This window comes from Cucurbita pepo, chromosome LG08 (assembly GCF_002806865.2).
Source record: "Cucurbita pepo subsp. pepo cultivar mu-cu-16 chromosome LG08, ASM280686v2, whole genome shotgun sequence".
NCBI lineage: Eukaryota > Viridiplantae > Streptophyta > Magnoliopsida > Cucurbitales > Cucurbitaceae > Cucurbita > Cucurbita pepo.
In genome coordinates this window covers 763,215-778,273 of record NC_036645.1, presented here as the reverse complement: position 1 = coordinate 778,273, position 15,059 = coordinate 763,215, and the positions used below count along the sequence as shown (strand labels likewise).

The window sequence follows — 15,059 nt, the reverse complement described above, 5'->3', positions numbered from 1 at the left end:
AATTTCTAAAAATAGTTTCATAATCCAAAAACATCTTTGTCACGTGGTGTCTTGTTTGGTGAGATTTGTCAAAGGTTTCATAACAATCATCATTAAAATAATGATAATAATAATAGAAAAGCACTTTTAATGGAAATTAATAAATAGATAAATAACAATGCTTTTGTCCCCTGGTGGGTACCTTTGTCGCCTCACGGCCACATGTGATTCGACAAAACGGTAATGTTTCCAACCAAATCAATGATTCCCGCTTGTCTTTTTTCTTACTTTATTTTTTGTAGAGATCAAACAATATAAAATATATATATATATATATAATTTTAAAAAATTTCAGTAAAAAATATATATTTAAACCAAAAATTAAAAAAAAAATAATAGTAATTTTTTAAACTAAATTAATAAAAAAATACTATTTACATCTTTATTCTCATCTTTTAAAGTTTCAATAATACCTTTAAATTTTTAAAAAATTTAAAAAATAATTAAATATAAAATAAAATAAAAATTCAAGAATATTATTGAAATTTTTTAAAATTTAAGAGTATTTTTTAATTAAGTTATTTTTATTAAATTATATATATATATATATATATATATATAATTACCATGGCGGTGGTTAGGTGGTCATGTCGTTGTACGGACAACAAAATCACGCACACGTACGGCTGTACTTCGAGACAAACGTGACCCCTTCGAGAAGACGATTCCACAGTCCCTTCCATACGCTTGGATACACACAATCATTCCTCCACAGCAAAGCGTGAGTGCGGTAGCCTTTGCCCTTTGTAATGGTATGAAATGAAGAAGGTTGAGCAGAAGCACATGGAGGGCTACACAGCGTAAGCCGTCGCAGGCGCTAGTTTCTCCTTCACTGTTTACACTGACCGCAAGGCCCGCAAACCCTTTTCTCAAAACCCCACTTCTGGACTTTTCTCCATTGCCCCCTGTTTCCCTTTCCTTTTTTCAACCCTTTCGAAACAAATATAGTGAATGAATTAATGAATTCCCATTCTCCCTCTTTTTAATCTCTTCATTTTGCTTCTTCTTCGGATCTTCTCTCGCTTTCAGAAATGGAGCATCGAGATCAGAGTAAGTAGCCAATTCCCTCTAGAATTTTGGGGTTTGTTCTTGAAATTGGCGGTGAAATCTTGGCTTGGTTGGTGATTTGTGTTCATTTTGGGGGTTTATAATGGATTTGGGCATTTGGGTTTTTGTGGGTTTTGGAAATTGTTGTTGGGTTTGTTTTTGATTAAGGGTTTTGTTGGGTTTTGTAGGGCAGGAGAGCCATGGAGTTCATGTTTGCAACAAATGTGGATGGCTCTTTTCTAGCTCTCATCCGAGTGCTAAACGTAGGCGTGCTCACAAGAGGGTTTGTGGAACCATTGAAGGGTTCAAGCTGGTTGAGTCTGAGGCTAATACCCTTTTGACTGTTTCAGATAATGATGACTATCATAATAGTTCCAGTGAGAGCTCTCTTCCATACACTGTATTCTTTATAATTTTGGTATCTGCACTTTCTTGTTTGTTCTTCTTTGCTTTCTGGGCTTTCAAAGCCTTGTTTGATTGTCTTGAAGTTTGGATAAAGAGCAATTCTAGTGCTTGTTGTTACTCTTCTTTGAGTTGTTTAATGGAAACCTGGCATCAGTGGACAACTGGGAGAATTAGCTGGTTGGGTGTTCGTTTATGTTCTTGTTAAATGATTTGTGAAAATTAATGATAAGGATTGAAATAACTTGGGAAATATAGGGATAAAAGTTGAGGGTATGGAACAGAGTACGTGAGACCCACATTGGTTGGGGAAGAGAATGAAACATTTTTCCCAGCAGACGCGTTTCAGTAGGGAAGCCCGAGAGGGAAAGCCCAAAGAGAACAATATCTGCTAGTGGTGGGTTTGGGTTGTTACAAATGGAATCAGAGCCGGACACCAAGCAATGTGTTAGCAAGGAGGCTGAGCCCTGAAGGGGGGTGGACACAAGGTGGTGTACAAGCAAGGACGCTGAGCCTCGAAGGGGGTGCATTGGGGGGTTCCACATCGATTGGAGAAGGGAACAAATGCTAGCGAGGATGCTGGGCCCTGAAGGGAGTGGACTGTAAGAGAACGAAGCATTCTTTATAAGGGTGTGGAAAGCTCTCCCTAGTAGATACGTTTTAAAAACATTAAGAGAAAGTCCAAAAAGGACAATATTTGCTAGCGGTCGACTTTGGTATAAAGTAGGAGTTCAGGGGCAAAATTGGATTTAAAGCTAAAAGGTTATGCTATGGATTCTTAAGTTACACTTATGTCTCTTCCTCTGTCTTTTTTGCTTGCATTTATCTTTTGTGCTGGAAAAGAGGGGCCTGTGGTAATGAAAGCTGCTGTGCCTTAAGATGTTTTTAATTATGTCAGTAAATGCTGCTAGGTCTAGAAGTCCTGGGAGGCAGTTGCAGTGACAATGGCGTCGATGGAACGAAAACAAAATCGAAGGAATCCGGAGATGAAGTGTTTTCCGATGCTGTTGCAGAGTTTTCAGAGGGCATAGGACCAAACAAATCCATGGGAGACGCTTTGAATTCGGAAAGCACGTCGAAGATGGTGGCAGAGGATGAAATGAATAGCTCTCGAGCTACTAATGACACAGAAGTCCTTGGTAAGTTTAATGTTTGGGACAATTTATCTTCGTTCTTTTTCGCTTGTCTGGTCATATTGTTAGCTGTTTATGGTCGGTCAGTTTCGTATGTGTTTCATGGTCTTTTATTGCGATTGTCGGATTGAAAATAGCAGCTTTTATGAGATATTTGAAGTGAGCAATTGTAACAGCCCAAACCCATAGCTCTCACCATTGTGAGATCCTACATCGGTTGGAGAGTGGAACGAATCATGCCAGCGAGAACGCTGGGTCTCCAAGGGGGGTGGATTGTAAGATCCCACATTGATTGGAGAGGGGAACGAAGCATGCCAGCGAGAACGCTGGGTCCCCAAGGAGGGTGGATTGTGAGATCCCACATTAGTTAGAGAGAGGAACGAAGCATCCCAACAAGGACGCTGGGTCCCTAAGGAGGGTGGATTGTGATATCCCACATTAGTTAGAGAGGGGAACGAAGCATCCCAACGAGGACGCTGGGTCCCCAAGGAGGGTGGATTGTGAGATCCCACATCAGTTAGAGAGAGGAACGAAGCATCCCAACGAGGACGCTGGGTCCCCAAGGAGGGTGGATTGTGAGATCCCACATCAGTTGGAGAGGGGAACGAAGCATGCCAATGAAGGTCCTCAAGAGAGGTAGACTGTGAGATCCTATATTGGTTGGAGAGGGAACGAAGCATTCTTTATAAGGGTGTGGAAACATCTCCCTAGTAGACGCATTTTAAAACCGTGAGGCTGACGGCGATACGTAATGGGCCAAAGCGGACAATATCTATTAGCGGTGGGTTTGGACTATTACAACAATAATGGAAAAGGAAAACTTCTGAATCATTGAAGGGAAGGCTAGATAAACTCGTCCTTCATGCAGCAATGCCGTGCTAAGTTTCGAACAGTGTAACGAGAGCGAACGAGACCTGTTTTTTTTGCAAAATAAAATGCAATCTCATTTTACTGGTTTCTGTTTGAGAAATCCTGTTCTACTTCATGTTCTTCAAATTATTTTTACAATTTTTGTTGCAGAAACTACTATCCATCGGTCAGGAAGCGAGCAGGAACATGAAATTAATCAAGAACTTCTGAATATCGAGACTGACTCTCGAATTCCGTTGTCGTGTTCTTCAACTGAAAATCAAAAGGTTGAGGATTCGATTGTTGCAGAAACCGCTATCGATCGGTCAGGAAATGTGCAGGAAACCAAAGTTGATCAAGAACTTATGAATCTTGTGACTGATTTAGGAACTCCTCTGTTCATCTCTTCAACTGAGCAGGAAAAATTTAATCAAGAACTTATGACTCTTGAAACCAACTTTAGAACTGGGGATTCCGTGGTTCTCCACGATGATCGTATGAATACGACTACTGCAAGTGACTTGAACCCGATTGAACCCGAAACTATAGTGCCTCTGCAACAAGAAAGGAACATTGATAGTGCTGAAAACGTGCCTCGATGCTCCTTGCCATCTCCTGATACAAGATATGATGAAAAGAAGAATGAGGGGTTCGGCTCGTTTAAAAACTCGGCAGAAATTGCTGCACCGCCGGGAAGAATGGATAATGATAAATCCGAGCCAGTATCGAAGATGGAAGAAACCATTGAAATACCTACAGAGCCCACTGCACATAATGGAAACGATCTAGAGTCTTGCAGTTGTCACATCTTACTCGAGACTGATGAAATAAAAGAAAGGAATGACAATGTGCCTCCGCCTTCTGTGTCGAGTGACTTAAACGTTGTAGAGCGTCCTGAGGCTTTAGTCGACGATTCAAAGGACCATAAGGATCTTAAGTTAACTGATTATGTTGTACAGGATCGTCATGAAGGAGTCGGTGGTTCGGGAGACAATTTTAAGGATCCCGTTCGTGAGACTTCCCAGGCCGAGCCATTTGATCCAGCCTCGGAAGTAGCTTCTTTTGACACTGGAGTCAAGAATGTGTCTGTTGATGTGAAAGCTGATTGTTCTAGGAATAGCAACGAGGAAGTCGAAGAAATTCCCGTTAAAGAAGTGAATGCAACCGAGATTAAGAGTGAACTCGGTGAAAACGAGAAGCACGATAAGAGTCAAAACTTAAGTGATGCTGCAAATTTTGGGATTGATAGTGTTCCATCAGCCTCCTTTTCACCAGAAGTTGAACCAATGGCCTCTTCCATGCATTCTCTGGATAATCTTTCTGAAAATGTTACCGATGTCGTTTCCGATGAAAACTCAGCTGCACCAACAGGTAATCTAAAGAAACTCGACGACAATGAAGTTGGAATCAGAGGAGTTCTTCGAGCTGATGATGAGAACAAAGCAGGAGCATGTGGAAGACATTCGGAGGACACGGCGCAAATTTATCTTCCAGAGGAAAAGGTTTCAACAGGGATCGATTCCACGATGCTTGAATCTAACACGAACAGCAGAGAGAATAGATGTCGTGCTGTTGCCGAAGAGATAGCAAACGAATCTCCTAGGAAGTTTTCTGGGACCGAAAACGCAGACACGAAAAGTTTCGGAATTAATTTAGTTTCAGATGCTCAGCAAAGTGTAAAAGACGACAATCATGGCGATGATCAGTCATGTCATGTTGCAGGTTTTAGCGCAGTTCAAAACTCGTCCAATGTCCATTCGAACAAGGAGGCGAATTTGGTTTCTGTCAGTAACGAATCTGTCACGGGAAGATCAGACGCTTCTCGGGATGGCAGTGTGAGCCAGCTTGTTGGAGATGTGAGAATTGCTTCTGAAACTTGGCAAGATGATACTGTGAAAACCGACATAAAACCGCAGCTTACATCATCCCTTCTCGATGCTTCGGTCGATGCGAGTAGTCAAACCGACAGTCTTGAAGGCAACTGGGGGTCTGTCTCAGGTATTCTTATACTTTCAAAGTACTTTTTATATCAAAAACTTTCTTGATAATTAGTATATTTCTTGATCATGAGGAACAGTGCTCTCAACTCAGTCAGATTTACCAGCTGTTGTTGATGGCGAAGCAACACTGCAAGCACGAGCCGAAGCAGAAGGAAACAACTCGAAGAGGAAGGAAGCTGCAACCAAGAGACAACATTCCGACAGATCTGATTTGTTCGAGCCACCATCTTTTATGACCTTGGTCGAACCTGATGGTAGAGGAATCCAAAGCACAGGCGCTTCCGAAATCCAGACCGACGAAAACCAACAGCAGCCAAATCCTGCATCTCTGCAGGCTGGGTGGTTTCCCTCGTACACTCACATTGCAAAGGACTCACCGGGACGAAAGAAGAACGAGGCAGTTATAGCGAAGGTAACAAACTGGAGCACAGGGAAGCCACACACTGCTCTCAAGAATCTTTTGGATGATGCTGCACTCGAAAACAAACAGAAATCATCACCAACACGAAAAGAAAACCTGGCTTCTATGATTCAGAAAGACGAAAATTCGACAGAAAATAGTGTCGTCAACGCAACAGTCGGCTCCGTTACTCGGCCGAGATCGCCTGCCTCACAATTGGGAAACAGAGAGATTCCAAATGAATGGAACTCTCCTGCAAGGTATCCATCAGACATCCGGAGAGAAAGGAGAAAAGGGAAGCCATATTGGGCTCAATTTGTATGCTGTTCATCAGTGCATTAGTAGTGTAGAGTGTTGCAGAACTGGCTTGAACGTTATTTAGCTGTATGAACTTTTCAGGGTGCTTTGCTTTTTGTGCCATATTCAACATGGCTCAATGAACAGAAACTTAGCAGAATTGGATCAGAGTTAAGATCATCACATTTAAACTAAAATTTTTGAAGAACTGATAGAAATCAAAAGGTTCATAACCCCATTAATAGAATTGAATAACCAACAGCTGTGTCTTTCATAAATAAAGTAGCAATTTCAGACTAAACTCCCTTATAATTTACTTGGAGATTCATAAAAAATACTCACTTTGTGGTCTAACCTCAATACAAAATAACAAATTGAAGAACCAAAATTACTAACAGAATGACTTTCACAAATGTCTAAGCTGTTGAAGGATTCCTCTAAATTACATTCTCCTTTTTGTCTCCTCATGTAACTTGAAGCTAAAGTGACCTTTGTGACCCTTTATTAGGCTGCAATGCCGACCGAGAATGTCGCCCGAAAAAAGAATTTTATCAGTGTTCTCAAATATTCTCCAAATGAGAGAGTGGGGGAAATATTGGCTTCTCAACTTGGAAAATAATGGAAAGACTAGAAAAGAAGTCAACAAGACCAGATATACATCTCCCTTAGTGAATTTTTCCCACAGCAAGACTGATCGGATCTTTACTATAAGCCTCAAGAAAGCCCTATCTATTCTCAAGATTGGACAGCCAACCTCTGAAGATGCTCAAAGAAAACTTGAAGGCTGACATCGTCAGTAAATATGATATCTGACCCAGCCGCCATTTCTTGAGCATTGTTATATGTTGCGGATGGATTCAACTTTGCCAGTAAGAATCTAGCCTGCTCACAAAATCAAGATAATAAAATATAAACGTCAATATAAACCTTCAGATGGAATGTTCATTCAGTTCCACAATCATACGTATTTATCAAATAAACCAACATCTACAAACAATCCTTTGGAACAGATGGAAAAACCCATTGCAGACATTAGAGAAATAATGTTTTTGTAACCATGAATTTTTTCTTTTATGCTTCACACGTCATAAACGACTTATTAGTAACAGAACGGTTGGAAAATAATCGAGCTAAGCATCAAAATTATGCATCAAAATTATGTAGCCATGTGCTATAAGTGAATTTTGAGTGATTAGAAAGGGACAAAACATGCAAAACAAACTTGTGTAATACTACTAGTAAAAACGAGCTAGGAGCTTAAAAAAATAATGACAGTGGAAGCAGAAAAGAAGTATAATAGTATTTTAGTGCTTCTGTGTAATCATCTTTGCTGTAGTGCAACCCAAAGGTACATATTAAGAAAATAACCTGAGAGCCATGCTGATCACAGACAACCAGACGAGGTACCGGAAAACGTTCGTTAATGATAATTTGGGCATCATCATGAGGAGCTTGTAATAACTGTGCAAATGCCTGTAAAAAGAATGCTAGACTGATTAAATGGAAGATATGGCTGATACACCCGTTATGAACCACCAAATGACTGTAGTGCAAGAAACACAATCAACTTTTAAATTTATTCTCTAAAAACAAAAAACATGGTATATATAGAACATTCATAAATGGTCGAAGGTTTCTAAAATGGGTAATTATAAAATCAAATTTTGAAAAAAAAATATTAAAAAACGAACTTATTAAATTTCAACTTTCAACAATAGTAGTAGTAGAGGGATTGAATAAGCAAGCACAAACTTGGTGTTCCGGCTGATTTTGGTATCCCATATTACGCCACTGAGCTATTGTCATCCCATGAAATACGACAACACTGAAATATGAATCTAGCAGGAGAATACGATCAGCTGCAATGGAAGCAACATCTAATAATGCTGGTGCAGGCAGTGAATTGAATGAGTACGATATTAGTGACGGTTGGATCATCACGGCAGCATTTGTAATGTTCTCCCTATTTAACAACATCCTAAAATATGCAGTTTCATCTGGACTGTTGTTAAACACCTGCACAGGATCACAAGTATCCAAACAAAGAATACAAATCATCTTTTCACTGGATCATGTTCATATGAACAATCTCAAGAATGATATCATGGAAGATGTATATACCTGAACAAATTGTGAACGCCGCAAATTAAACAAGAACTGAGGATACAAAGAAAATGAAGGATTTAGAGTAAAGGAAGATGGATCGTCTTTCCGGTAATCACCAAACTTAGAACAGAGGCGAATCAAGGATCGATCCAACCATCGAATAGCATCAAATCCCTCCTGATAAGAGTAAAATTAACATAAGGTAACTTATAACTTTGGAGATATAATTAAGAACAAATGACCAATTAAACCAGCAAGTAACAAAACCTAGATAGCAGGAAGCAATTTCGTAACCAGCAATTTCGCTGACTAATATGCAACGATATATTTCCAAGCTGTCAATAACCAAGGAATAATACATAGCATGGTCTAACTAACGCCAAAAGTCCAAAAGGCGCCAGAACAACTATCTCAATAAGAAACGCGAAAAGAATAAATGCTAGGTCCAAATGGGTTTGCGAACAACACAGCAACTTGGGGAAGGGCATTACGAGGGGAATCTTCCCCGAATATTGCACCCAAATGTCAAAGTAGGGCAGTCCATTGGAGGATTTACAACTTCTTTGGACATTTATCCTTCCAAAAAAACCCTTCGTCATCTCTTTAGGAAGAGGATGGGCAGTGGTAGCTACTTTCTTGAAAAGGAATTAGCAAGTAAAAGCCCCCAAGGGACTAAGTTTCATTGTAACCTTTTTTCATTATAATGAAAATAATTCTTTCAAAAAAAAAAAAAAAAAAAAAAAAAAAAAAAAAAAAAAAAAAAAAANTGAACCCAGCATAAAACCTGGTTACATTAGATCTTACATGCATGCAAGTACAGACAAAATGTGATTTTGCAGTCCGAGACAAATTTACGGTTTCTTCCATTCACAAATAGGACTTGAATCCATGCAAAGATCACAAGTTCTCAAACCACATATGCAACCATCTTGAGTTCACTATCTCTCACGATCCCTTGACACAGTATAAATTCATTCGTTGACACAGACTTGCACAGATTAAACAAATTAAGCAGGTTGAGGTGGTTTTTCAAAAGAAGGGCAAAGTGTTCAACCAGACGTTCAATGAACGTAGAATTCTAAAATACCTCCATCTCCATTTTCAAGGAAGTTAATCTGGCCACGACAACTGCAGCAGCCTCTTGATCAAACCCTTGCACCAATTCCTGAAATCAATGCCTCAAAGATTTAACTTTTCACCGTTTATTGAGATAGAAAAAGATAACCAACACAGAGAATTAGTGTGTGTGTGTGTGTTCCGACTTTTCATCATAATAGAGAAAGAACCAAACCAGAGAGCACAAGTGTGTGAGGGCGTGTAAATGCCAAGAGTGGTTAACAATTAAATATTATAAACAAGAGTATGTTGATTATGATACAACCACTCCTAGATGCCATGCGGACTGATATGCATGTTCGATGAGATGAATTGAAAATAGTGCTATTCATCTGTACACATGAATGCCAATTAAGGGCACCCATTGAATATTGTAAGTAGGAACCACACCAATCATCATACTCAAATCTTAGAAAGGATGATTGGAGGTCTTTTCTTTAGTTTGCTTCCATTTGTGGGCTCTATTTTTGTGTGCTCTCATATTCTCCTTTCTTTTTCTTTTATTTCGGTCCGGCTCTCTTTATTATTTTTTTCCTTTGTATGTCTTTTCTNCTTCCTCCAATGAAATGTTAGTCGTTAATCCCCATTGGATAATAGATCTTAGAACTGTAGAAATAGAGTAATAATAATGAACAGAAAAGTTTTGAAAAATGTAAAATAAGAACCTCTGAGCTAACTGCAGTGTCTATCCATCTTCTAGTGACAGTTGTAACCCGAAGCATTGACTGACCTTCAGGATCTTGATAACTGCAATCATAATAATAAATGACCGCACCCATATTATTCATGATGTCACATATGCTGTTATTATCAAATGGAAATAAACCCTCTCAATTGATAGCTTACCTAGTAAGAAACTGCAAATACAACTGTGGATTTGCAGTTCCTGGAGAACTTGATCTATCACTTGATGAAAGATCAAAAAACACTGTCAAACAAGTGCTTTTGTCAAGACCACACATTTTCCACAATGTTGTATTGCCCTCCCCAATAACAGTATCGGCAATAGCAGGACCTTTCTGAAGATATGCACCACAAGCAATCAGTTTCATGAAGCAATCAAGTAAATGGAAAATTTATTATCCCTGAGCAAAAGCCAACAACAGTAAATTCAAAGCATACGACCTTCTCCAAAGATGTGCAAGGTCCAATTATCCCCTGAATTTTGATATCCTTCGAACAATTGATCTCAAGGGTTCCACTGAAATGTAAAAGCAGGTATAAAGTGACATGAAATACTATCCGCTCGGGAAAGAACTAAGAAGAATTAGATGCATGGATTCCAAAATTGTGTTATACTTGTCCAAAGTAGATGCAGAAGACGTAGACATACCAGAAGCAACAGCCAACGAAATTCATACAACTAAACTTATTTTTAAAACTTTCCCATCTTACTAATATCCATTATTACTTCCCTACTCTTACAGAGTACACATTATTTTCATTGTCATCCAAATTTGAATCATACCATGTAATTCTAGCAATCACCCAGTTTTAATGACTTTAAGCATTTGAGCCTTCATGATACCCATTCATCTTTTCTTTTTTTAATTGTACCTATGATATCAAATATATTTAGATTTATAGTTTCCTATTTGGATTTTACCAAATATCAAGACTAGGTAGTTGACAATACCACCAAAATGGCCATCTACAACTTAAGCTAACATGCAGAAACTAAAACATGGACCAAGTGAATTAGAAGAAAAAGAAGCACACAATACTTATAAAACTATGCACTCACTTAAAGCAAAGACCAAGAGAGTGCTCCCCTCCTTCAAACACACGCTTGAAAGAGTCCTTAAATACCGAATGTCCAAAGCTTTCAGCCAGAACAACAAGGCCACCAGTTTTTTCTACTGTAACTTTCATTTCCGCAACACCAACCTACATATAAATTCCAATGAATGAAGCATGTTTATTGATAGCAACAGAAAAATATAAATAAACGAAATATTATTACAATAAAATGATTGCACTATGATTGTTAAATAAACCTTGTACAGTGTATTTGAACCCCGATGTTCAAATCTAAGTCGGTTCAAATCAAATAATCATTAAACTACATCAAGTGTATTTTATACCATTAAAAGTAACTAAATCCTGATGTTCGAATCTGATATATGTTGACTCTATTGAGTCTCAATTACTTTATACCTTATAGAACAGTAGGCACCAATATTTTGTAAGATAAATTTGAGTAAACAAAATGAGATAAAACATGACCTCATCAACAATCAAGTATGTCAGATTTGAATATCAGGAAATCCATTACATCTGGATAAGTATTTAGCAAATGAACAGTATATCAAACTTCCTTCAGGAGCTGAGGAGTTGATAATACTTTTAATACAGTGCAGCAAGCATAAAGATCTTTAAAGCAAACATGTCCAATTATAGAATTCCCATGTAGTTTTATATCATACTTCTTTAATAGAATTATAGAAAAACAACTTAATGTTACTTCTTGCAAATTGCTAAAATCATATTTTTAAAAGCAGAAACAGATTCCATTTGAGGCAGGTAAAAGTTTATACTGACCTGATCAAGTGCTGATGCAAAAAGATCCAAGACGTGGCCTTGGCCAACCAGTTGTTTTGCAAGACTTTCATAGAATTTGATTGCTTTTTTAAAGTAAGGGGCTGCATCTTTGTCGAGGTCTTTATGTGAACGTACTGGGTCTGATAGATCTTTGGAAACAATCTGTAAATGTTCAATTCCATCAGTATATCAAACAAAACATCAGCGGGAAGGAGATTAATCATATATCAAATTTCAGTTCTAACCATTTAAATGATAACATACAAAAGATAGTAGAACAAAGTCCATGCAAAAGATAGTAGTTCCCTTCATCACTCACAAAAACAATAACATACAATCATGTCCTTGATCACTTGGGTGCTTGTGTACCACAATTAATTACGGGAAAAAATCGCATTGAAGTAAATAAGTTATGACAATGCAAGTAATCGTGTGCACCACTTCAATATATGTCAAGTAATTATTCCAACCTTAAAACCCCATAGTCAAATTAACTAAACTGATGTCTAAAGAAACAGAGTGAGGACAAATCTAAAACGAGGAAACAGAAGAAAATAAGATAGATGCAATGATGATATCTGCCACTTTTCGATGCAAGTTCTATAAGCACTTACACCTAAATACACACCTTTTGTAAACCACCATAGTTGAGTTATGCAAAAGAGGCTTTAAATTAAATTGTTGCAGTCAATGGATATGAACACAGTTTTTTCAGTGGCAAGGGCTGTAACTGAAAAATATGCAACATTTGGATCCAACTTCCAAGTTTACTTGCACATTTTTGTAAACTACAAAAATGTATTCGAACAAACAGGCTATTGCTATACTAAGGTATAGTTCCAATGAATAGCAAGACAAAATAGCCGCTACCCATCCCATGAACTTTGATAAATATTATATACTAATACTAGCCTCACATGATACTAGAAAAGCAGTGAGAGAAAAAGGTGAAAACATAAGGATCCTGGCTCGATTAGGCCATAAAAATATTGGCCAAAGAAGGCCGGCCAACTGATGAGGAAAATAAGATCATTAAGTCCATATTGTTTGTACTATTGAATTGATTTGAACAAGTGCAGATAACAAGTTTGAGGGAAAAACACAAGTCAACGGCACAAGATGACCAAAATGACCCAGAGAATGTCTGCTACCGAAAGAAATGGCAAGTCAAAATCAAGTACAAACAAAACTTAGTAATAAAGCAAAATAAATTACCAAGTGTAACTCTACGCCTCTGTACAATGTTCTAACAACCAAAAAAATCAAGTAACTTACAAAACTTATTCATAGCATAAGATCTGATCTAGTCTAGCACAAACCATGATATATAATTCGAAACAATAAACACGAGGAACAGATTTTTTTTTTTGGTTACCGTGCCAGGCCCTTCTGTGCATGGTCCACCAACCAAAGCGATAATTCGAGCACCAGTGCCAGGCAAACAAGCTCCAAGCAAACTAGCTGCAACACTCAACGCCACTCCGGTGCATCGAGATGCCCGATTACCGGGAGAAACAGGCCATTGATCCGTTTGAAGTTCATCCAACAACTAAAATTCATAACAAATACAACCGAGTTCAAGAATTTCCAATCCAATGTGGGATATTGAACCAAAAAGAATTGAACAGAAACATTGAACCAAGTGAAACCTACGGAATTGAGGGTATATTCGCATTCAGAAGCAGGCAGCAAAAAACGTGTAACACCGGAATTAGGGAATCCATTCTGGACCCCCTTTTGATACGCTCCAGCAACTCTCCGCCCACCAATGGCAAGACCCAATTGCTCCAAAACCTGCTCCTTAGAAACCTCCTTCGTACCCCGAAACACATACACCTTAGACATATCAGAGAATCCCAATTCATGAACCTGAACCTGAGTCCCAAACGAAACAAATCCAACAAGTGCATTATCAGGCAACAACCCGATCGCCCTTTTAAGCGCGGATTTCACAAACCCCAATTCCTCCTCGATCATGCAGGTATCAAGCAGAAACAGAAAAACCGGGGAAGGATTCGCCTGCTGGGCCGAATCCATAGCAGGATTGGGGTTAATTGATTGCGGAATAGCATATTGAACAGTGGTGTACTGAGGATAAAGCTCCCCAGGAAGATGGGTCTCAGAGATCATGGCATAATGAGGAGGAAAATGACATCTCTGGTAGCAAAACGGACAGATCCAAATCTTGGCGGTAAAGTCAACACGGGAAAATGGGTTGAGAACCGCGGAGCAAGACTTACAACGGAGCGGCGCGTAAGGGAGAGTTGGGATCTCAGGGTGAGGACGGATCGGAGCGATCGAAGCAGCGAGTGGAACAACGCACTTGCTAGCCTCAACTTTGGTACGAGGCCAAACATTCCATGTCATACGAACTCCATCGATTCCTTCGGGATCTGCGTTCGCCATTTCTGACATTGTGGAGATGGAATTGAAAGGGGAATGGAATTGTTTCTTATGGGAAATGGGTTTTTCCCGCGAAGGGAGAAATTGGGTGTTGGAGAAAGGAATTTGAAAGAGGGAAAAGAGCCGAGAAAGAGAGAGAAACAGAGAGAAACAAGCGAATTGAGGCGACCCCCTGAGAAGTTGCAGAGAAGGGGTCACCGCAGGAAGAGAGAGAGAGAGCTAGAGAGAGAGAGAATTGGAATTGAAGAATTAGAATTGGAAATTGGGAAGGAAGAAGGGTTGAGGTTTGACACAGATTTGGTGGGCAGAGAGGTTGAACCAAAAAACCATGTCAAAAATTTCTCACCTTTGCCCTAAAAACCTAAGCATTTATTGCAAACTTCCCATATGAATTCATCCATCTTTTCGAGGAGTGAACTATCGACTCATATGAATTTGTATGTTAGAAATAAGTAACGACTCGATTCGAAATATAAAATATAAACATAACGATTGATGTCATGTTCATTGGAATTGGTTCGAGATGACATTAGGGAGGTACCAATGATGACAGATATCACTGATGTTTTTTTTTTTTTTTATAAATAAAATGTATGTAGATTGAAGTTTTTATTTAGCGTATACCTATGATGTTTTAATGAAAATTTTTAAGATATATATACACGCATTGAGTCACGAGCATTCACATGTAGCCCTCTCTAATTCACATATCTCCGTTTTGGTTAA

The 15,059-nt window shown here is 38.7% G+C and overlaps 2 protein-coding genes across 3 annotated transcripts; one reads left to right on the top strand and one right to left on the bottom strand.

Annotated features, from left to right (window-relative positions):
- Positions 1-760: 760 nt before the first annotated feature.
- Positions 761-6,335, top strand: LOC111800993. 2 transcript variants are annotated; one of them, XM_023684940.1, is made up of 5 exons: positions 761-1,089; positions 1,275-1,463; positions 2,400-2,627; positions 3,642-5,468; positions 5,548-6,335. In XM_023684940.1, the coding sequence occupies exons 1-5, from the start codon at positions 1,071-1,073 to the stop codon at positions 6,210-6,212; spliced, it is 2,928 nt and encodes a 975-aa protein (XP_023540708.1). In that variant the 5' UTR covers positions 761-1,070; the 3' UTR covers positions 6,213-6,335. The 2 variants fall into 2 exon arrangements, with proteins under 2 accessions (XP_023540708.1, XP_023540709.1); XM_023684941.1 differs by lacking the exon at positions 761-1,089 and having other exon boundaries at positions 1,387-1,463; positions 2,387-2,627.
- A 74-nt stretch (positions 6,336-6,409) lies between these two features.
- LOC111800994 (protein transport protein SEC23-like) lies at positions 6,410-14,678 on the bottom strand. Its single transcript, XM_023684942.1, has 12 exons — positions 13,584-14,678; positions 13,306-13,479; positions 11,931-12,092; positions 11,134-11,276; positions 10,515-10,590; positions 10,236-10,408; positions 10,055-10,136; positions 9,361-9,438; positions 8,289-8,450; positions 7,920-8,183; positions 7,536-7,640; positions 6,410-7,049 (listed from the first exon to the last, which is right to left on the bottom strand). Exons 1-12 carry the CDS (start codon positions 14,343-14,345, stop codon positions 6,903-6,905), a joined length of 2,328 nt encoding a protein of 775 aa, XP_023540710.1. The 5' UTR covers positions 14,346-14,678; the 3' UTR covers positions 6,410-6,902.
- Between the last annotated feature and the right edge of the window lie 381 nt (positions 14,679-15,059).

What these genes read in the sequence shown, in the direction of transcription:
- LOC111800993 (XM_023684940.1), top strand. An exon ending in TGACTATCATAATAGTTCCA is followed by an intron (nt 1,464 to 2,399) that starts GTGAGAGCTCTC and finishes AAATGCTGCTAG; the next exon opens with GTCTAGAAGTCCTGGGAGGC. An exon ending in CAACTGGGGGTCTGTCTCAG is followed by an intron (nt 5,469 to 5,547) that starts GTATTCTTATAC and finishes CATGAGGAACAG; the next exon opens with TGCTCTCAACTCAGTCAGAT.
- LOC111800994 (XM_023684942.1), bottom strand. Translation starts at nt 14,345, where the DNA reads ATGTCAGAAATGGCGAACGCAGATCCCGAAGGAATCGATGGAGTTCGT. An exon ending in GCGAATATACCCTCAATTCC is followed by an intron (nt 13,480 to 13,583) that starts GTAGGTTTCACT and finishes TATGAATTTTAG; the next exon opens with TTGTTGGATGAACTTCAAAC. An exon ending in AAAATCAGCCGGAACACCAA is followed by an intron (nt 7,641 to 7,919) that starts GTTTGTGCTTGC and finishes TTCTTTTTACAG; the next exon opens with GCATTTGCACAGTTATTACA.